This window comes from Pungitius pungitius, chromosome 21 (genome assembly GCF_949316345.1).
Source record: "Pungitius pungitius chromosome 21, fPunPun2.1, whole genome shotgun sequence".
Taxonomy (NCBI): Eukaryota; Metazoa; Chordata; class Actinopteri; order Perciformes; family Gasterosteidae; genus Pungitius; species Pungitius pungitius.
The window spans coordinates 4,979,631-5,003,441 of record NC_084920.1 but is presented as its reverse complement, the minus strand read 5'-3'; the positions used below and the strand labels follow the sequence as shown (position 1 = coordinate 5,003,441).

At 46.7% G+C, this 23,811-nt stretch overlaps 1 protein-coding gene across 4 annotated transcripts in view; it reads left to right on the top strand.

Annotated features, from left to right (window-relative positions):
- Window positions 1-23,811, top strand: part of vti1a (vesicle transport through interaction with t-SNAREs 1A) — a 95,539-nt gene that overhangs the window by 52,841 nt on the left and 18,887 nt on the right. For 2 of the 4 annotated variants that reach the window (XM_037462811.2, XM_037462810.2), the window contains 2 exons: window positions 8,811-8,881; window positions 12,253-12,325. In XM_037462811.2, the coding sequence (XP_037318708.2) occupies window positions 8,811-8,881; window positions 12,253-12,318 (137 nt within the window). In that variant the 3' untranslated portion in view covers window positions 12,319-12,325. The remainder of the gene's footprint in view (window positions 1-8,810; window positions 8,882-12,252; window positions 12,326-23,811) is intronic. The other 2 variants (XM_037462809.2, XM_037462808.2) reach the window with 1 other exon arrangement.

Here is a 23,811-nt window from a genome sequence, read left to right as displayed (position 1 = left end):
CTGCCTGGTGACAAAGGTGAGGCAGCGAAAGTTGCGCTGGGTTGAGAGGGGTGGAGGGAGGGAGGGGGGGGGTGGGGGTCAGCAACCCCTCAGGGTAACCGCGGCGTGGCCGTGCCAGGCCGGCACCCCGTGCCACCGTCTCCGGTGCCCGCCTCTGTCAGCGCGCCCTGTGCCCCCGGGCCACGGCGGCGAGGGCGCGCGGGGGGGCTGTCACGCGTCGGCCTCAATTACAATCAGGGGGACGGCTGCCCCGCCGCCGCGGCCCGTATGCTGCCTGCGATAGCGGCGCCGTCTCGGCCATGCAGATGATGTTTGCACGAGATGCACTGCCAATGGAGTTTCTCTTTTTTCTACCGACAAACCCGACAGAATCCTGCAAATGGAACTGAAGCGCTTTTCACATTGGTCTAAGTATTCAAAACAATTGGTAACAAAATGCTCTCACTGTTGCGTCTTTTGATTCGGCCTTCAGGAACAGGACTTTTCACTTAACCTTGTAAGCGCAGGCCCTTCACAAGCCTCCGAACAGATTGCTATTACTTGAGCACCTTGGAATGAGATTCCAGGTAAACTATCTGTCTTTGTTGTTTTGTTAGATTTGTCATAAAAAATGTGGTCTGTATCTTTTCATCATACTTCTATTCCCCGTGTCCCAGTGTGCGAGTTTCCGTGTATGTCGTGCCCATTCACTCGCCGTAGTTGTCAATGCACTTCGCAAAAGAAAACAGTAGTTCAATAAAAGTTAAAGGTGCCCAGTGTTTTAAAAAAAAAACTAATTAAAAAAAGTAAATTTTTTACATTCAGCTTCCCCCCAAAAATGCGCTGTGCGTGTCCCTGAGATCTGACCGCCGCGCTGAATGCATTTCCTTTGTTTTTTGAAAAACGTGCAAAGCCATCTATTCAAATTAATGTTCGCCAGCTCCGTGTCTTTGTCTTCTTCCTTTCCTGAACGCGCCACATGTTTTAGAGCTCTGAAATGAGGAAAAACGGCATGGATGAGTCATTCCGGCTGTCACTTCATGGGCTTACTCGGTAAGGGACAGAAAAACCGGTTGGACTGCTAGCTACCATGCGATGTGCACCGCATGTGTTTACTAAACTGTGTATTTTAGTTCTTTCTTGCCCAATATTCCAAAAGCCATAAAAATTTCCAATAACCTGCAGAACTGTCCCACATATTGTGTGTATTTTGTCTGCATGTGTGTTTGAAGGAGATGAGGTGAACGTACACTTGGATTGATCTTGTAGCTGCGTATTTGTTTGTAGCCCAGTGATTCTCTGTCACAGTAGGAATATCGTTGCTTTTTTGTCTTTCGGTTGCCAGGCTGTGTGGTCCACATGCTGATTCACACGGAGGTTCCACATGCCTACATGAGGAATTAGTATACGTTTCTTACTGTACGGCGTTTTTAAGCCTTGCCCGGCTGCCGCTGTCCTGTCAGTTGTGACAGGGTCGCATACCATCACCCCGCCCCCGGAGAGAAAATATCACCGCGTCAAAAGAACCACTGTGTCCAGTAGACATGTGTTGCCACGTCCAGACTGTCCAAGTAACATGATGGCAAGGTGGCAAGGTGTGTGTGTGTGGGGGGGGTTACAAATATGTTTTCAATTTGCTTAAAAGGTCGTTTGAATTAGTTCCGCCATGTCTTAAAAAGATGGATACGATACGCTTCATTCACAACGTCCTCTCTGCACGAATAGCCGTTAGCGGAAGCGGGAAATTCAACACGCGAGGCTACCAATGAGAACGCCCCGGACGCCAACCGCCTGTTTTCGGAGGAGCGACGTGAAGGGAGCACAAATGACCAACGCACACAGGGTTCAGGAGTGTGTGTAAAGCGAAACAGCGACGCAGTGTTCTGGTGACAGGCCGCACTCATGGCTCGCTGGATCCAAATGGCCAATAGAAACGTAGGGATGCGGAGAGACAGGAAATAAGCTCAAGCATTTTCGTTTTGTACCTTTTGTCAGCAAGCTCGTCTTCCAAAGGGATGTTTTCTTTTCACAATTTTTCAGTAGTTTCTCTACATCATCAGACAACGATATTCCTCCTACTGAATCCTTAAGGCAACGCGTTGGCGAGCTCTTCTCCGCGCTCCGGCATCGGACCGGCCCTCTGCGGTGCAACCTGTTCCACCGGGCTCGCTTTATCTTCCGCTGTGTTTCCGGAGCAACCCGCCCCCCTCCCTCCCCAACACCCCCCCCCAGCTCACGGGGTACTAATGAATTCAAAGTTTTGAGAAAAATAATCTTTAAGTGTTTCCAACTGTCAGATCCTGTCAGCGCAGCCGCTTCTAATGGCCCACGCCTTCCATTCAAGACGATGTTTGATGTCTCGTTTTCATGCCCTCCTTTTTCTCCGCTGCCAAATTGCCGCCGACAGTGCCGCGTCCCCGCGGATTGTTTGCTTTGCTTTGCTGCCATGCTTGTTTTACATATCGTCGACGTAACGAGGATCCATTTAGTGTGCCCGTTAATGTGTGTGTGTGTGTGGGGGGGGGGGGGGGGGGGGGGGGGTCCGTTGCTCTCTTTGCAGGATGCGATCGTGAGTCCAGGAACATGCTATCTGTGCATCGGCTCGGAATCGTTGTTCTAGAAGCAGTGGCGATTTTCAGCTTGCACCTCCCTCGCCGTTCGCGCCATTTCCACCGTTTAGCTCACAAGCGGCGGGGTGCGCGGCGGGCGAATCCCACAAACACCGGTAACAACCGGTAACGAGACCCTCCTCATCAGTCAGGTGTTGGGGGGGGGGGGGGGCGCTAAATGCTTCCCCGGCACGCCGGAGCGAAATATAGAGGGAGGGCTCCCGGCAGGCCTCGTCAAAACATGCAAATGAAGCTCGACGCCACGTCCGATTTTTGACGAACATAATTAAGGTGTTCCAATTTGGGACATGTTAATAAAGAAGACTGCAGGCCTCCCCCAGGTTTTCACCAATCAAGGCTTAGAGCGTGTGTGTGTGGGTGTGGGTAATTGAGTGTGTGTTTTTCTCTCCCCGTCCTCCATTTGATTGGATAATGAACTGTTGTCGCGTTAGATCTGCTTTCGCAGTCTTTCGCTGAGTTTGAGGAGATAGGCAGGGAAGAGCCGCCCGAGGTGTGGTGCTGTACAGATAATTAAAAGGCAAGAAATTTGTGTTTCGCTCTTTGATCCGCCCGTCAACTTACTGATTAGAGACGTGAAAGCCTTTTAATCAACAGTAATGTGATGATTAACGCTCCTAAACTGTTGAAAACGAACCAGATGAACGTCAAGTTTTCCCTTTCTTCCTCGCTCCCTCCTCGCTCCCTCCTCGCTCCCTCCTCGCTCCCTCAGTCCATTTCCAACAAATTGGCAAACTTTTCTGCATCAGATGTTGTGTTTGATTAGGACCAACTGACGTGGCCCCCCCCGCACCCCCCTCATATTCCATTCTTTAGTCATTGGTTGGGCTCAAATTTCCCTCAATGCGTTTGTCTTCCAAATCCAGAAGTATGTGCATCTATTTATGCATTTGAACAAAACTTTTGACCTTTGCCTTAGATATGGTCATTAGGTTAGTACAGTGCTCATTTGCTGTGGCACCATCATTTATACAGCCACACAGATGATAATCAAATCAAATTATTTAAGGTGCGGACTAAAGCACTTAAAATCTGGTTTTATTATTTCTGGTTGAATAAAGTTTGACATACTAGTGTTTTTTTTATTCAATCACTTTTTTTTTTTTTTGCAATGTGGCTAACCAAATTGTGTGACACAAATGTCAGGAATATGAATAATGCATACACAAATTAGCTCATTCGGAAATTAATTTTTAATTTTACAGTTCATACCTTTTATTGCCTTTTTTTACAATTTAAACAAGTTTAATCAAAACACAAAAAAAAAAAAACATTTACCCCGCACAAGAAATGGAATTAATAAGTCTGCTCTGCTTGAGCTTCACAATTGACCAATCGCGATGTGCGCTGAATATGTATACAGGCTGACCAGCCGTCTGTAGAAATTCCCTGTTTTTTTTTAATTGACGACCTCAGAAAGCAACGCTCCTGCCTACACATTGTTGCATGTGGGGCAATCACAGCAAGCACCCAAGTCCATTAGTTTTCATTTGGATGGTTCAGTAAGACTGGTTGATTAAGTCCAGGCAATTTGCCCATAGGGACCCTCATTCTCCCCCCCCCCACTTCTCCACCAGCAGGGTTGTCGTTCAGGTTAATTTAATCTGTTTTTTTTTTTTTAACACAATAGCTGTGGGGCTGTCAAGATGTTTGCTCTAGTTTATTACGCTCTGTCTGTGCATATAAAATGGTCTCACACATCTGACTGTTTTCAGTCAATAACACCAACGGTAAATATGATGTTTACAATGTAACTCACTCGTGGAGACAGTGTAATACATGAGTGGCTGTGTGCGAGTATCTGCATGTCCACAGGGACGTGAGGGTCATTTCATCAATGCAAAACAAGCCGTTCCTTTCCAAGCCCCCCGTCAATTCTCATTCAATTCAGGGGAAAGAAAAAAGAAAAAGGAGGGAATCCGGTGATCGGAGAATTGGAGGTAAACGCTGGAGAGAAATGTGGAGGGGGGGGGGAGCTGAACTAGAAACATAGCTTTCAGTTCTCTCCACCCCGGTTCAGCCGTAAACAAACGGCCCTATTACCAGCTGCTCTCCTCCAGGTCCGGTCATTTATACCCATTAAACTTGCGTCTTATCACCCATAAGACGCCCTTACGTCTCTCCATATACCAATTGTCTATAATCAGCCATTTAAAACAGCGGCGGAAATTTCTCTCGCACCCCCGGTTTCGGTCTGACAGACAGGCTAAACGAGACGGGAGGAAGGAGGAACGGAGGAACGGAGGGGAGGAGAGATGAATATTTTCCACGGAATGATGAATAGGCCCTAGCTGAGTGGCTGGCTAACCGAGATCTGTCTTAATCAGGAGTGATTTGTCAGAACAGGAGCTCCGCGGGGTCAGGGCGCAGGCGATGAATAAAACAGAGCCCGGCAGAGGGAAGAAAGGCCCCCAGAAATCCACCCTGACTGCCCGCCCGCCCGCCCGCCGCTCATACACATGCAAGAGGAAGGGCCGGCGCGCGGGGTCCAAGTCAGCGCGGACCAGAATATCTCTCGTCTCGGGCATTTTTCAGTGCACGGCCCCCGGACCCGTCTCACCTGGCTGACACAGTGCGCTTGTTAAAAGAGGAATCAACGGTAAACGGACCAAAGCAACAGCTGCTGATTAACGGATGGTAGAGATAATCTTATTATTGGAATGAACTACGCGGCGTGACATTGGTGTGCTTCCAAAAACTGCATCCCCCCTCCCCCCGTCTCTCTGTGACCCGGCACTTCGCACCTCTTTATTTTGAGCTGCAGCTCGGCGTCGAAGGCGCTAGCCTGGTGGCCTGTGGGCTCAGCATTACAAATACATCCCAGTGTGGGTGCAACTTTGATGGAGGTGATGAAAGTCTGTCACCAGGCAGTTGTAGACTTGAGAAGCTCAAAAAAAATAGAAGCTTCTCTGAAAGCGTGCAAAGACAGGTAACTTTATTCACCTGGGAGTCACTGGCATATAAGGCATATGCTGTACTTTGTGTGTGTGTGTGTGTGTGTGTGTGTGTGTGTGTGTGTGTGTGTGTGTGTGTGTGTGTGTGTGTGTGTGTGTGTGTGTGTGTGTGTGTATTTATCAGGCTCCTCCTCACTTCCCCCCCTCAGCCCTCCCGTGGGTTTCCCATGCCCCGTTTGTTGGAGTGTGTGGCTCGTGTCCGGATACAACGGTGTGTGTGGTAACCTTCAAAAAGTGGTCTCAACTGCTTAATGAAAAGGAGCTGTGCTGAGCCTCAGAGCACACCACTGTCAGGTCTTGTACCCTTTCCGCTCTGGGGACAGAGGGGAGCAAGGCAAGAAAAGAAAAAAAAAGAAGAAGAAAAAAAAGAAGACAAAAAGAAGAAAAACCCAACAATGAAAGAGAGAAAGAGCCCTTAGACAGCGAGTAACTGCTATGAAACAGCTGCTGCAAAATAGATGATGCTTCCAATTAAATGTGTCCATGGACTGGAGGAAGTTGAAGGCTCTGGAGGATCGACTGCTAGCAGAACATCCATCCTGAGCCGGGACAACACAGTTTAGGATATTTCTATTATACACAGAATAATAAAAAGCATCCTGGTGACTGGTGAAAGCAAATCTTTGCTTGAAAAATCCACAATTACCAAAAAAAACGCTTGTTGAAGCAAAGCGAACGGAGTTTCCATCCAACTGCGTTTGGCCGGTTTCACGGCGCCTGTTCCGACACCAGTAAAGTTAATCGTCCAGTAAATACATTTCTACGTCTGCCAAATCATTTTTAATAAGCGTTGAGTTGATACGACGGAGCCGTGTGCCATGTCGGCCGCGTGTCTAATTCCGGATCAAGACATCGTTTCCCCCTTCAATCTAATTTGAGCCTTCAACCTTTCTATACTGATTCTCTTCTACATTAACATTAGGGGAGTAAGTTGAATTAAGGCTCGGTGCTGCGAGTGTGAGAGTAATGTAATGGAATAATGGGCTTGTTAAATGGACCTTTGGGGGATGGGGGGGGGGGGGGATCTTTAACAAGTGAGTCAGAGCAAGGCCTCTGGGCCAGGGTTATTTAAATTCTTAATGGCTGTTTAAACAGGAGGGGAATATTTTAAACACTAACGAGCAACAAGTCGAGAGCATTAACACTAAATAATTTCTCCTCTCCTGCTTTCTTTATTACATTTAATGCTATTGTCATTTTTTTTGCAGTAAACGCAAAGTACAAAATGTAATATTTAAGGCCAGTGAAAACCCACAGGACCAGTTTGCAGTATTTCCTTTACAGACCGTTTTGGGTGGAGCCCCGTCTACATTAAGTGCATGATGACGGTGATGATGAAATGGTGAATCACTGCATGCAACCATTTTCTCGAGGAACCTCTCATCCTTCTTATAACGTTCGATTCTTTTGTTTTCAACTGAATATTTTTTCCGGCGTTTTTTTTTTTTTTTTTTTGCCCTGACAAGTTGTTTCTCCCAGCGACCTCTGGCGCTTTTTTTCCACGGACCACTGGACGGCGGAACTTAAGCGAGATGAATGGAGATGTAGATAACGTGTCAGAGAATGAGCAATGCGAGGGAAGACTCACAATAAAGACAACGAGCGCCATTCATTCCCTCGGGGGGGGGGGGGGGGGGGGCGTCCTGCATGTCCGTTATGGCTCATAGTTGTGGGGTGGGGGGGGGGGGGGCTTACCGGCCACCAAGCCACGTCAAATGAGTATAATTCACAAGAAGATGTGGTGTCTTTGTCATATTTATTTGCTTGTTAACTTAACATTCATGAAACCTTTTTGATGGCTCTTTTCGAAACCTTCACAGAATGCGTGTAATGTGCGCTCGGGTGGAGCTCTCATCGGACGCCTTTTCTCCCGCCACCTCGTCCATCTTTTCCGTCCGTTTGCAAATGTTTCCAATAATGAACTTGCCGTCGAAAAAACCCCGAAAACCCTCTGCTGTTGCAATACTTGTCAGACTCATTTATTTGAAAAAAAGCGAGCCAGAGCCCTGACAGAGATAGATAGATGTGCTTATTTGTCTCTTTAACAGAGGATTTCTGCAACAACTCCCTTCCTGTTTATCCCTTGTTCTTCTCCAATGGGGACGGGGGGGGGCTCGTTTTTTTTATGGTTATTAATACCTGCACTCAGTCTTTTAATCTGCCCTATTTGTCACATGCGACTGTCTGACTGCACTGTTTAATCTGGATATCCTTCAATCTGTCTCGTCCCAGATTAGAAATTAATGAAGGCAGGAAGAGACACATTTGAGTCACTTACAGTGTGGGGCGGGGGGGTAAAAAAGACGGGATGAATGGGAGACGAACGTCATTCATTTGACAGTGCTCTCTCTCTTTTGCCTGATCCCCTTTTCTCCGTCTCTCCCTCTCTCTCTCTCTCATTCCCTCCATATCTCCGTCTCTCTCTTCTCTTGTTTAGCTGCCAGATGTAGCCCATTTCTGCACCCCCCCCCCCTCCTCCAAACAGGCGCTCAGCACGTGGGCCCTTTGGTGTGCGGCACCTGTGTAGTGTAATACAGTCAGCAACTGCGTTGTTTATTCCGGATTTTGTTTGTTGCGCTTGAAAGCCTGTCTTTGATCCATGCAAAGATTCTTCACTCCTTTTCCTTTTTTTCCCTGATTCATCCTCAGCCTCCCTCATTTTTGGTTTTTTAAACGCTAATACCGTAGCAATATGGTTACATAGATGGCAGAGCACCGGGGTATGTTGATTTGCAGCTTATTTGGGTTATCTTTCTTTCTTTTTTTTCTCTCATTCTCAACCCTAGGGACAGGAAAATGACAGTGACCAATGACAAGCTTGTCAGGTGCCTTGTCGGGGATGTTTCGTAACTGTGCGTTAATGTGTTTACATCTACAACTGAAGAGAGGCATTTAAAAAGCAGTGGTTTAATGAATATTGCATTGGCTGGGTGGAGCCCACCGGCATGCGGGATGCTGAGGTATTGTTGCCCAGAACTTGTTGTCTATTTACTCAAAGCATTTTAAGTAGGTTTAAAAAAAAAAAAAAAACTACAATATTGGGCTGTGTGGCTCGCGCTGAACATTGTTGCCTTGCTTTAAAAAGACTCACTGGGTGAATCGTCTAGATACTGTCGGTACATGGCCCATTCAAAAGGGGTTACAAATCATGAACTCGTATTATTGCAGTTACTCCGCCCCGAAAACGACAATGATATTATGACATTATTTAATTTCTGCAAATCTCCCCCCCCCTCCCCTTATCTTACAGAACAAGTGGGTCAGGAGATCCTTTCCAACCTGAACAGTGACCGTGAGAAGATCCAAAGAGCCAGAGAAAGGGTGAGTGAGCGCATGCAACCTGCACACACACACACTCACCTGTCTATTCTAACAAGTGTTTGTGAGAGCGCAAAGGTGTTACAGCTGCTTGGCAACATTGGCGGCATTCACCTCTGCGTGGTTTGCCGGGTACATGATGCACCATCTGGGGCCATGCTCACACAAAGTCAGCGCAATCGTATGGACGCGGTTTTCAATGTGCGTGTTTATTGATTGCATTATGTCGCACTTCTATTTAATTAGAGGGGAATTGTTCAGTGAGTCTGGCCTCTGTCTGCATTGGCGTCCTTCCTCCAGGATGTCGCGCTCTTTGAGTCCCCACCCGAATGGGGACGAGCACGGCGGCCGTGCCCTCCGCTCTCCTTCAAACCCCTCTCCGCCCACCGACCCCAAATCCTTAGCCCGTGCTCCTCCGTATGTTTCACAGAGCCAGAAAAAGAGCAAACACGGGGAGGGGGCCCTCTTAGAGACCACAACGTGGCAGTGGCCCTCGCACAGGCGATTTCAAAGGAAGTCAAACATCTCCTTTCAAAACGCTGCACGCCGTCTACTGAGAGTACCTGCTCCCTGTCTCTTTGGTTTTCTTTCTCTCCCTCTTCCTCCCATGAGTCGTCTTTGCTGAACCCCTTCAACCATATGTACATGTGAGCGCGTGCAATTACAAACACACACACACACACACACACACACACACACACACACACACACTCAAAAGGTCCTTTAAAGCAGAGTTAAAAGAAATCAAGAAGTAAAGACAGGGGATGCTGGTTAACACCTCTTTTGCATTAAAAAGAAGGTGAAGGAGGTATAGGTTTAGCATCAATGGCAACACCTGAACACACATACACTCACACACAAACCCTCCATGCTCAGCAGGGGGAGGTGGCCTTTTGTTTTGCTTTCATGGAACAAATAGAAGTCAATGGAAGGTTTCAACATGGGGTCAAAGCAGTTTGCTTCCAACTGAACCAGAGTGGATTGAAGGGTGTGATTTTAGAATTTTCTAGGGCTGGCTCAAACGGAGAAGGACAGGTATCATGGGAAATGCTTTAATATTTATTCCCTAAAATTAGTATATCATCAAATCAATTATTCCACCGTACAAAATTATTAATTTGAGGGTATGAATCCTAATTTCAGGGACCAAAATAAACATTTTTTGTGCACAAATTATTAATTTGTTCCGACCCCTCTAATGAATAATTCTCTCCATAAAATTATTAAATCAGGTTGCCACATTTATTGTCTCCCTTCTCATATTTATGACACGAACTTGCGTAATTTGACCCCCTATATGTGATCTAAAATAATTGTATATTGTACAATCAATGACCTTATTGTGAAATGTAGCTGCTGGCCTGCTTGATTAGCCACTTTTAACTGAAAAACTCTGATTTATTATATAAAAGGATTTTTGAGGACAAAAGTTGGATGATTTCGTTCTTTTCTCTTTTTTTTTACGACGCTCAGTAAACCTAAAAACTTTAAAGTAGTAATCCAGAAGATTCTCATTTAAATAAATATCCTCCATCACCGAATGAGGTAACTCAAGATTGAGATTGACCAACTGTGTGTCAGAATATGTTTGATTTTTAGCCCTAGAACTCGGCTGCACTCCTCAGTTTTTCATTTCAGGTTAAGGAGGATAGCATGAGACCTGGTAAGAGGCTGTAGAGGGGGGGGGGGGGAGAGAGAGAGAGCAATGGAAAGAAGGAGTGCTTCAGAGAGGGATGTATTTCGGGAGAAAGTGTGAAGTATCTAGGGGACAGATCTGTGGGTAGAGGCAGACATCAGGCAACTGCAGGACTTGTTGTCTTTGCCAGAGGGCCCCTACCCCGAGTCCCCCACCTCCTACCCTGTACCACATGTATCTTTGGCTCTCGCAACCTGCATCGCACCAACCCAGGCTGCCAGAGGGGAGAAAGAGGAAGGATGGAAGAAGAGGGGAGAGGGGAGAGGGGGGGGGAAGCAGCAAAGGAGGGGTGGGAAGAGAGGGCCGATTGAGAGATGACTGCAAGACGAGCCAGAACAAACGGGAAGGTTGGCGGGGGGGGGGGTGAATGCGAGTGATGCTGGAGCCATTGTAGCGGAGGGAAAGGTTGGAAGAAGACGTGTGAAAGTGAGGAATTAAAAATAGAATTTGTTTGAGTATAGCACGCTGATGAAAACCCACCGAGCGAGAGTGGCTTTATTGGGATGGCGGCTATTATCTCAGAGGGAGATGAGGATGAAGGACTCCCTGCCGACTCCAGAGAGAACCTCTCTGCAACAAAAAAAAAATCCATCCCCGCCTTCCCTCATCACCCTCCAAAAATTGGAACTGCAGGTAGACGTGTGTGGCTGCTCCCTCAGTGCGGTGTCAGCTGTTTCTTTTTTTTTTTTTTTTTGTCACACTCACTCGCACCCGGTTGGCAACATCTCTACCAATTTTGATTTCCCAGTGAGAGTGTCTACACCAGATAAGATGATAGAACGAAAACATCTCCCTGACCTCTGAGGGGAGAAAAAAGCGGGAGTAAAGGAGGGAGATGGAGTTAAAGAAAGAGAAATATTCAATTAGCCCTCAACAGCCATAATCATTATTTCAGGGCTCCCTGCGCGTGTGGCGCAAGTCAGTAAAGGGCCCTTCACATTGTTATTATTATTTTACACCGTTGTAATGTTTGCTTTGAAGACAGGTGAGCAGGAGGCCAGACGACCTGACTTCCTCACTGGGAATCTGTAGTCGGTTTAACGTCAGAGAGATGTTCTACCTGTAAACAAACAGCTGACTGCTGTTCTGTGGACGGGTAAACCAGTTACCCAAAGCAAAGAAAAGAAACAGAAAAAGGCCCACCCTCTTTTCAAAGGATCTTTGATTCATTCTTCTAACTTGCAACCAACAAGTTTGGGTGATGAATACAAGATATCAAACTTTAGAGGTGCCTTCTGAGATTCGCCTTTTGAGCAAGGTGCTTTGCCTTGAGGCCGGTAGCAGAAGGCTGTGCAACAGAGCAGCTCAAATGACCACTGTGAAAACGGCCATCATTTTAATGCTGTAACATGTTTCCCGCAACTAAATACTTTTGGTCAATAAAAAGTAGGCCCCGTCACCGTTAATCCATCAATCTGTTGCTGATATAAGACCATTTGATATTTGCCAGCGTCCTCTGTTATGTAACCAGAAGGGGCCTCTCCTTTCTCCATCTGCTAATTCTACAATGAGACTGTAACTCGTCTAAAGGTTTTAATGGCAGTGTACTTAGTAGCCAAAAGAAAGTTTAATACTCATTTAGTATTTTTTTACTCCTGCTGTTTAGATGTAGACTGTGTTTATATGCCCGGGGAATCGTAAACTTAATCCTGGTTTTCACCCGTTCTGTCCCCAACAGCTGAGAGAGACGGACGCCAACCTGGGCAAGAGCTCTCGCATCCTCACCGGCATGCTGAGAAGGTAAGGGGCAGGTACGGACCATGTCGCTGCACCTCTCTGTACACGTATGCTGTGTGCTTTAACTGTGCTGTGAGCCTCAGTTCAGCTTATTACTAAACGAGCCATCTTTCTATATGTGATCGGCTGCATTGCTTTGATAAAACCAGAGAACAAACAGAAGAACGTGTTGATAAATGGATCAATGAACACAGTACTCGTGTTTCAAAGGAAATATTAAATATCCAAATGCAATTTTTCTGCAGCTCAATCAAACATTTCAAAGGTGATGTTTTCTCTTATTCGTATTTCCGAGGCGTTTAGATTTTACGACCACTTACTGTGCATTTGAACAAACAAACAGACAGTGTGAGTGGCTGCTCTGTGATACACAACCGTATATCTGAGTTAAGTGCCTCGGTAGACTGAGGAGGAGGGGGGGCGGGCGAACATCGGATCCCCGTCAGCGAATAGGGTCCCCGCTGTACGCGTCGCCGTTCTTTTCTTCTCTGTGCCCATTTGTTTTTCACAAAATGCACTTACAACCCCGTGTCCAACTCGCCGTCTTTGTCTCAGTCGCACTGCTAGTTCACGCACGAGGCGGCCCGCACAAACACAACCATTCACACGCAGATATTTCAATAGTCTTTGGATTATCTTATACAACCGCCACCTTACACTCTGTCACGCACGCGCACACACGCACACACACACGCGGTAATGTGTCATGTCACATCTCCATGTTATAAAGTGCCTGTGTGCCTGCCCCTGAACCGTGACGCCACGGTTTGTTTCTCGTTCCCCCTCTTTCTTGTTTTTTTTTTTTTTTTTTTTCCCCCTGTCTCCCACTGTGGATTTTGATTAAGAGTAATATGTAAATGACACCGACTAAATGTAAAATCCTGGGGGCCAGGAAGGAAGTGTCAATTGAAATAGATGCTTCAGTGCCCGGAGACAATTTGCAGGGGGCGGCTCGCCGGGCGGCCGGCGGTGACTAGAGAGGGAAGGCCTGAGAAGGGCTGTGACGCCGACTGTAACCAATATTTCTGCATATGTCTCCATTTTGTCAAGTCTGATTATGGGAAGAGGAGGAATGGGGATGATGGGGATGGGGGGGGGTCAGCTCGCTTGGCACGTCACCCAAAGCCGTCCAGAAATCATTCATCATTCCCTCCTCCCCTCTTCTCCCCCCTGTGCCCCTGAAGTAAATAACACACTTATTTCAATATTATCATATTAATGTTAAAGTTCAGCTGTCACCTGATGGGAAGACTTAATCAGATGTAGCGTTTTAGGAGGCGAGCTGCGAGCCCCCCCCCCCCTCCCCCCTTCGCTCCAGCCTCCTCTCTTGACGTGCCTCCCCTCTTCTGCTTAGCGCCCCGCTCAAATCAGGATTTATGAGGGCCCTTCCAAGATGGGGCCCGGCGGCGAGCCTCTTCCACTACCGCCCGCCTTTCTGCTTGATGGGAGCAGCACAACATATCCAGCCCCCCCCCCCTGTCATTCTCTAACAAAAAGCCTTTTTCTTTTTGTTTCTTCGCTGTTTGAATAAAAGGATGTGTGTTTTGTTGTGAGTTCATGGGCTGGAAACGTCAAATCTGAAGTAATTTATAACCGGAGCGAGAGAACTGAGAGCCAAAAGTAAATTCAGGATGGTTCAATGATATTTCACCCCCCCCTCCCGCCCCTTTTAAGGCAATTTGTTCTCATTTGCCCATTCATTGCGTTATTTGGTCCCCCAGTTTTCTGCCTTTTGATTAATTGTGTGTTTGTGTGTGATGTCAGAGCATTTGTAGTTTCTTTATCTTGTTGGTTTGGATTGTGGGGGGGGTCTCTCTCTCTCTCTCTCTCTCTCTCCCGTCATCCTCCACTTGTTTGTCTCAGATATAGTTTTCTTTCTTTCGGTAACCGTAGAGTAGATGACTTTTACAAAGAGGCAAGTAAGTGAAGTAGACCTAACGTGGTGTATTGTAAAGTTTGCACTCGCCCCACAGACCTGCTATGGGCACAAACTCCTTCTCCCATCTCACAGGTACATATTCCATCTTATGTCCACCTTTTTGTTGTAATAAGCTCCATGTAAAAGCTACTACATGAATACACAAGATACTCAGCATGTTTATCTGTGATAGTAGCAGATACGTGAACACTGCAGTAGTCAACAGTCAGTCAGTTCCATACAACCCGAGTAGTGTTGTGATTGGATGTTACCACTGCAGAGACACATTAAGAAATGAGAAAGTCAACACGTTGGGCCCCTCACCCGTTGCGAGGCAAATAGACGGCGAGATAAATGGTGTCCTTTTCCTCTAATGGTGCCGCATTTGGTTCTTCACACCTCTTCTGGAAGTGTCTTTGTGGTCTCGGGGGTTTCACCCCAGCTGAGAAACAATTAGACACCCATTACGCCGGCTGTCAGAGTTCAAGAAAGCCAATTAACTTAAAGACTTTGAGTATCCCTGATTTGAAAGAAATATTCAGGCACACGCATCTCAAATAGCTGTTGCATTGTTGGAAAATGTATCTTACACATTTCTGACAGTGAAACTCATCACTGCTCAGGAGGGTAATTGGTATAAAACACTGTGTAGGTACCTTTGATTGGCTGTGTCCTAGTGACGCGTCTCTCAAACATCACGTCAGCTGTCTTCTTTTACTCCGTGGAAGTCAGTGGTCTAGTGGTGGGCATCCAGGGCATCCTTTCTTAGTTAATTTTTAATTCACTTTTTTTTTAGATCTTCTTGGTTTTTAATTATACTGTGACAGGCAGAGTGATCCTAATGAGGCAGAGAGGCAAACCTGATGTCATATTAATATCTACGATCATCAAATGATCTATTATCATTTAATTTAGTCTCTGTTTAGCAGTACCACCAGAGAACCTTTGCACCACAAAGAAAATGTCTCGGCTACAGCATCGCCTTTTTACAACTTTGATCGGTTTCCATTTTGAAATATTAAGTTCTGTAGTCCCTTAAGCAGGTACTCGTCAGCTTCTTAGAAAATAACTTCCTCCGTTTCAGAATACCCTTTAAGTCAGATTGTGTTTTTAGATTTGAATCCTTGTTGCCATCCATCAATATCCTCTTGACTGCTTAATTGGCAGTGAATAAGATGCTGATTTATTGTGGTCTGAACGTTACCTCATTTGTAAAATCAGTGCGGACACGTCTTCTATCAACCCAGGCTTTAAGTGGTTCTGTAAAATAATGAACACCTGACTACAAACTCGAGCATTTAATCCCCGCTGGCTAAACCGTTCGCTGAGCTCACCGGAGTCGTGGCTTTTGTGTATGTGAAGTTTGTTCAGTGGATTTTAATTCAAACTAATTGCTCTCCATCATCCGCCCTTCTGATGTGGAGATTTTCAAGTTTGACATAGATGTACGGGTTTTAGTGCGGTCCTGCATTTAGCCGGGTTAAAACTCGCTGCCCCCCCCCACCCCCTGATCAGAGAAGCCGCGGCCCTTTTGATAAGGCATCTGTTGTTTACGAGGCACAGTGGCACTATGGCGTCTCACAAATGGCCCTGTGACTACTGCGCGAGCCCTCCCGCTGCTTCCCCGAACGTCTCAAGCATCCGCCTCACCTCAGATCAGTCGGGAGTGGGACTCCAGACCCAGTGAGGGCCGCCGGGGCTCCTGGCAGCTTCACGGAACGGAGGGGGGGGCGGGGGGGGGGCACAGTGAAGGCCGGTGAAGCTGCACGAATAAGGGGAGGAGGGGTGTGGGTGGGAGGATGTATATTTCCAAGCGGAGGGGGTCGTCTACTCTCGCTGGCAGCTGATCCCACATGCAGGTGGTCGACTCAGTCGCTAGGCAGATCAAAAAGTCAAGGCCCCGGGTGGACCTCCCTTTGAAATGGGTGTGGAGCCTAGATATCAGACAGAAAACATAAGCAAGCTCCCAGCCACAGAACAGCTCCATATTCATGGCCGGGACTGGCAGTAGCGATGGGCAGGCAAGGCGGACGCGGCCTCAGCCTTCAGAAGAGGCAACTCGCGCGCACTGTGGACACTTGATTGGGAGACCGGCCCCCGCGAGCCAGGGATGAGGACCGCGCTGCCGCTCGCAAGCAGATGCAGGCGCGGCGTTACCAAGTACGCCAACTTCCTTCCTCGAGACGCGTCCTGACAAGCCGGCTTAATGTGCAGCCCAGTTCATTTCTTTGATTTGACTTTTGATTTCTTCCACTGCAGGTATCTCCTAGGAGTTCACTGCAAATGCCGTAAAGTCCATAAATACCGTCGATCATTTATTTTTTGATCATAGGAAGAGTATGTACCGCTCATCCTTGCCTATAGGAAAATCAAAAGCTTCCTGCCTGCTTTATTCAAAAGCAGGCTTTGCCCAATGAACACTAATGCGAACGAATGTCATGAGCTAAGAGACGATTGTGCGTGCGCCCCCCCCCCCCCAAAATAAATAAAAACTAGAAAAGGAAAGTTTTCTGGGCTATTGGCGAATATACATATAACCTCTCACTCAATCCATCCGTCTGGCATTTTAACTGCTGGGATATGTAGGTCACATAATTAATGGAATTCTACTCTAGCACTGATCTGCGGTTGGATTGGAGTCTTGGGGCCCTCTTGAAGTCTTGTTATGAAGTTGAACAAAAAGATTTGATATTTTCTTAATTGAGGCTGAAAGACGTGGAAGATTACAGTTGAGATTTTGTCTTTTGATTTATTTATTTGTGTTAGCATTCATTCATTCTTTTTTTTTCTTTTTTTTACACCGTGAAGAGCAAAAGAAGAACATTACAGTATTGCGAGGTCAGAAAAGTCAACCCAGTGCAGCGCTGGCAGGCTTTCCATCCATCATCATACCTACCTATCGCCTGCACTACCAATCCTACACACTCATATATTTCCTCCTCTTTGTGGTTCACCGGTGTATTGGAGTAAAAGCCATTTATCTTTTTTTTTTTACATTCTATTTTGCATCGTGTTACAGCTAAACTCCTCTCAGTAGCTACAGCCGAGCTTCGTGTTGTTGTTTCCTTCCCCGGAGTCGCTCCCCTCTGATCTCCCCTCCGTGTAGCCGCCACGATAACTCCATGTACTACATTCCAACGCGTTCCCTTTGCTTTGCGATTTGTTAGGCCTGGCATCATTATCCCCCCCCCCTCTCTCACACACACACACACCACCACCAAGCTTCGCACCTCCACCCATGTTGCCGCATCCCTCCGGGTCAGTCCTATCCCCGGCCTTTTCTGCCCCCTCGAGGGAAGTGTTCTGTGCTCTTTCTTTCATGCCCAGTCTGTTTTTATTCTGGCAAAGGAGCAAAGTGGCAAAGCGTAAATCGTATCTGACCTCACTGCAACCCCCTCGCTAAACTTTATACATATCAAGTTGAGCGCAGCTGTGTGTGTGTCTGTGTGTGTGTGTGTGTGTGTGTGTATGCATATTGTGGATTATGGGTAGCATGTTAGGCTGAAAAGGTATGTGCTACTGTTGGCAGACAAACTCTTGGAAGACCTCGCTGGTCATGTAGGCCCGTCTCATATGGAGGGTGAAACAATAATGACATACATTTATAATCCAACTTCTGTTTTATATGTATCTGGTTACTTTACTTTTCACTTTTGAATGTCGGATGAGTGTCTTCTTCGGAGCTACTTTTTAATGTGTGTGTGTGTGTGTGGCTACAAGCTGCTGCTGGGAGAATGACAGGGTGCGCCTCAGCCTCATTACTCACTGCTCGTGAGCCAAGCGAGCGCCACCGCCACCCCTCGCTCCCTCTCGCTCTCTGTCACTCTCCCGCTCTCCCCCGCGCTTTATCTCTCTGTCTTTTGCTCTCTTCCTCCACCTCGCCCATTAGAGAGTGCTGATGGGACATTTTTTGCAGAAAGGAAACAATCCTCACACACACACACACACAAGCAGTGGTTGTGTAGAAGAAGGGGTTGTTGACAAGGGCAAAAACGTGTTGTTGTTTTATATAAGGGATGCATTTGTCTGGTGGGGATTGACTCGCTTAACTGGATGCCAAAGCCCCCTACACGGCTCCCTTCATACATTATCTAGCCTATAGCGGACAGTTTTTTGATATAAGTCGAATTTAAATTATTCTGAAGACGCAGTGAAGGAATTGTACATGCTTTAAAGATGCTACATTGTGAATACTTTCTCATGAATGTTACAGATGAAGGTCTTTGCAATCGAAGCACAACAAACATTATTATGGTTAAATCTTGAGTGAAACTGTTAAATCAGCACAAAAAGCAAGGCATCATGGGCTGATCTCAAGCATTCCAACCTCTTTGCAGCACTCCTCCTCCAAAGGCTCGAGGGTCAGCCATCCGTGCCATCGGGGTGACGCTTCGTTCGACCTCGAGCGTAGCATCCAAGTTGATCGCACTCCCTCCCCCCCGCACCCCCACCCCCTCCCCTCTCGCTTTAACCCTGACAGACAGTCGTTCTGACGAGATGACTGGAGATCAGTGGCGCTCTCATCCCTTGAAGTGGCTCCAGGTGTCACTCCAAGGGTACCCGCCCTGTTTGATCTGCCGTCGAGCGCCTGTCGGGCTACGGCACCCTCTGATATCCCGGTCAGAGGCTCTCCTGTCCAAAAGTTCTGCCGCTACTTTTGAGTGACGGCTAAGGTGGGGGATCGGTGGCTAGAAAAGAACGCAGCCAAAACTGTTTGAAAATGGACCGTTTCCCTTTGTCATTATTCCCCAACTTTGAATTTTGCAGCTATAAGGAACCCTCCTCACATGCCCCATCATGGGAGCGTTAGTATGGAGGGGATCTTTGTGTGATATGCCAGGTCCCGGCAGTCTGAACAACAGAGAAGGAAACAAAATAGACATCAGAGGGAACCAAATCTGTTTCACTGATCGTGCTGTGGGCCTTGTCTCAAGAAGAAAAAAACGAAAAAAAACACCTCTCAAACATCTTCAGATGCTGTCCAACAGAGGTCCCTGTCTCCACTGAGGAGTTGCACAAACAAAAAGGACAGATGAAACAAAATGGAGGAAAATATCTTTTTCAGCACAAATAGACGCCTCTTTCCTTCCTCCCTTTCATTTTATCATATATCGTCACAATTTTTTTTTCCCCCACCTACTGTGAGCTTCAGAAATTACAGGTGAGATCTCGCAGGGCCTGCCTTTCGTCTGGAGGGAGCAGGGGGAAGGGGTGGCTGAAGGAGAAGGAGAGGAAAGCGGGATTCACGCTTTGCAGTACCGCTGCGTTGTTTGTGGCACTCTTCCCTTTGTGTGTCTGGCGATAACTTATTCAGCACGGGGCCATTCATCCAGGGGTTGAGCGCGGGCGTCCGTCAAGACGGAAAATAATGAGGCGACAGCGGCGCGGAGGATAGCTTTCTCCCTCTGCATAGGTAGCCCCCTCCTCCTCCTCCTAGCCTCCCATTATCGGCCGATTTAAATAGATAATAGGGGGCCTTCTTCAGGATATTTTGAAGCATTTAGAACCTATCACGTTGTCTCTCATTTGAGTGTTGTTGCTTCTCAGCAAGCCATCGTGGATACTTTTTGGCGTACCGTGCTTGCAGCTGCCTGGGATCCTGTGGAATGCCGCAGCATTACTGGATGCCAGTAATTGTGTCAATGAGAAAATTAGGCTGCTTTGCTTCCTATACGCTTAGCGATGGACTCTGTACCCATATGCGCATGTTAGGCATTATTCCATCTTGGGCCGTGCCAGGACATGGGATCCCTATTGCTATAATGAGTTGCTCTCGGGCAGCATTGCTTGCCAGAATAAAGTGGCTCCTGCCCAAAAGCTTGCACTGTACATACCTTCCGTGATCTTTCAGTCAGCTCTCATTTTGATTTATTCCTCTACCCGTCTTTATACAGGTAATTTTTGTTGGCTAAAAACAACACTTAGCGGCATAGTCCAGTGGAAAGGGCGGAACTCAGCCCCCTGTGCGTGTGAACTGCATTAATCCAAACAATTACAGCTCATAACTTTAAAGAGAGGAATGTCCAATAAGAGCTTGAGATTGGAGTTTGCGACTGTGTAATTTGTATTCCCGTAAAAGATATTTAAGTAGTTTATCAAAACATTGATAGTTTAAGCAAATCTAAGTCAGCTATCTAAGTCGAGTTTGCATCAGGATAGATGGTTAAGTGTTGTCTTTGCTATTATTGTTGTTGCCCCTCAGATCTCTCTTTGGCAGGGTGCAAGAGCTTGAAATATTTACAAATGCTGAATTTTGACTCGTTTTCTTTTTAATATTTTGTTCCAACCCATCAATCATTTATTGCGCCGCTGTATATCTGTGTCTCATCCAAACAGACCCCCAGGATGGTGCAATGAAACAAAGGCAGTACACTGTTGCCATGTTGTAGATGGCATAAAAGATCCCCTTTATCACAATGGGCAAAACAATAAAAAGAGGACCACTTTTCTACAAGGAAGTGAAAAGGTTGTAAGGAAAGTCATTTTCCAGGCATTAGGATTAAATAGGAGCTCCTGTCAAATTGCTTAAACAGAGCATTGGTCTTTTTCCAAAGCAAAAAGCCTAACCTTGAGTGATTTTATTCTTAACACAAAAATAATAATTCAATTTTTCCCCCATACCAAAGGCCAGAAGGAAAGACAGACCCCCATCACCCAACCAACTATTTTTTTTTACCTCTTTTGTCATAGGATTTAATTATATGTTTTTAGTTGTAGTAAACAGAGGAATCCCTCCTCACTCCTGGAAGTTTTATGCTTATCTGCATTGTATCCAATATCCATCCAAAATAATACACAACACAGTAAATCCTTTACTTCTGAGATACAATGCTTTTGTTGTGCATTGATAAGCCAACTCAGTGTGGTCATTGACCTTTTAGAAAATGACTTAAAATGACTCTAGACTATATGTCCAAGGCCTTCTTTTTGAATTGTAATTAAAGTGACAGTAGCTTTATAAAAGCGGTGAATAGCAATGGCTCTGAGCAGGCCAATGGGGAACAGTCACATGCACAAACACGCGTTAATAGTACATTTTGATGTTGACGCGCACACACAAAGGAATGATCTTTGGCACCTATGCACAGCGAGGCATTCCGTTTATTAATTAAACATCCGTATTGTATTGACACTAGATATCGGCAGATTCACAAAGCCCAGGTATTTCTATGGGGACTAAAGAAGTTGGATCAGTACATCTGTAATAAAAAGGAGCCTTTGACCCAGCATGCTGCGGCAGTGTAAGCTTTTAGCCAGTGTGAGCCTCCTACCGTCTTTGTTGTTTAAACAATGAAATGTGGCATCACACTGTCAGGGATGTTTGAGATCCTGCTTGGCAGAATTAGACAAACAGAAGGAGCATGCGCAGACAATTACTCAGGCATGACCACTGAGATGTGTTGAGGACTTTTGTGTGTGTGAGTGTGTCGAGACTATTGAATTAGCACCAAACCCACTGAAACACAGTTTAAGAATTAATATACAACACAGGTTGTTTTGTTTGTCACTCCAAGCCTCTCTGTAGATGCCTTAGTCCCCCAGCATTCCAGGGAAAGCATGGTCGGGGATCGGATCGCAACAGTCCGCCCTCTTTTCATGATGGGTGCCTCAAACCATCGTCTTTTGTAACCAAAGTCCTAAGGACAAAGCAGAGTTATGCCACAAAAGCCTGTAGAACCTTGATCAGTGAAGAAAACCCCGGTGAGATCCAATACCCAGAGGGTCCATTTTTAGCCCAAAGGCCATTGGAAGTTTTGGAAATGTTGTATAATTAGACGGTACGCAGTTAATCCTAAGGGACTGTTTGGCAGGCCGCTGCCGTTCCACTTTCCTGTTTTTATTTTGTGTAGTCTCAGACTTCAACAATGATGCTTCAAAATGTGTTGACAGTTACAGTAAAAACGATGGGTTTGGGTCAGATAGACACATACCTCCGCTATGCCGATGATCTCGCACAAATTGCGCTAAAAGAGACTCCCCCCCCCCCCCAGATTCGAGTCAAGTGCAGTACGCGTTCAAGCCCCTGGCCTGATTTTTGGTTTTTGGGGAGTGAACCAGCCATGCAGGGCTGGTAATGACAGGTTCCATGTTGCCCGTGGCTTGTGGCCCACAGCACTGTTTGTTTGGAGAGTGGTGCTCGGCCGTGAAGTGCTGGCCCAGCTGGCAGCGGCTCCGTTGCCCCTTTGGCCCGACGGCCTCAGCTTGTTTGGCCAACACCAGGCGGGCAGACTGGCATCCAGGAGTCTGTTGGGGAAGAGGTGGAGGAGGGCGGGGGGGGGGGGGGGGGTACTGACAGAGTGGAGGAGCTGTTGGCTGAGCACCCTGGTGCTAGGCCAGGCCTGTTGCCAACTGGAGAGAAGACTTCTCCACTCCCACCGGGATCTTCACGTCTCTGTGGCGACAGGGATCTTAGTTTGCACCTCAAGGGTCAACATCATCCCGTCGTGACCTGTCTCCGCTTGAACAAGCTCGCTCACAGAACAGCACTGGAAAACTTTGCGTGTGAATATTTTGATACACATTGTTTGTTTTTTACAGACAAATAAAGACACTTTGCCTCCACAGTACAACAGCTCAGTTGCACATATTTTATTTGCCACGCGCAGCAATGTGAAAATGAAAAATGCTGTCCTATCAAGTCATTCCCTTCTCTCTCTGGTAGTTAATAAAAACAACTTTTTCAAGCGTCACTACTATCTGTGGCCTTTACAGTAGCATGCTATCCACAAAGATACCCTCCACCCCCACGCCTCAGCCACCTAAATATTCTATAAATTGTAAACCATCCCTTTATTAAACCTTTATAAAAAAATGTAGAGCCGCTTTGTTTACTTTCTGAGTGTTTGCAGGGTCACATTGACATCCTGTCAGCCCTAGTGTAAACTTTAAACCCCAACCCATATTCTGGTGGCGCCAGGGCTAACATTGCTTCAGTGTTAAAGGGAAGTTGTGAGGACATTGATGTCTTGGCCTAGCATCCCAGTGTCACTTTCCCAGCCTGTTTTTTTGGACCCCGCCAACCCTCCTCAGTCTCCTCAGCTGACCCGGTGCATCACGGAGTATAACACACATGTGAGGAGCCCGGAACCCCGGCCAACAACAAATGTTTTCCTACCGTTACCATTGCATTACTAGTACACAGCCTTCGTATATATGGAACCTGGCTCACACTGAGGCTCTGTCGGTTAGATATTTGGCCTGACTTTTCAGGGCCAAGACTCTTATTTTATTTAACAAGACGTTCGACGCACAGCCATCCCGTCTAAAAGTTTCCCTGCGGTATTGGATTTCAGAACAGACTCGACCTAAACCGTTTCTAAACACTGGTTTCATTTAACCAATCTTTAATTACACCGTTTGGTGGAAGCCGAGGTACGGAGTAAAAGCCAGCACCATAGTCAGGGACACCAGTCTGAGGACCGTGGGGTTGAGAAGAAGGGAAAATATCGTGGACAAGCAGATGTTGAAAGAGAGGTTAAGGTGTTAAGGGGTCACAGATTTTTGATGTATTCGGTGGTAGTATTGACCTTGGCCTTGACCTTTGAATGAACCTCAACATGTCAAGTGTGCTGCAACAGTCCA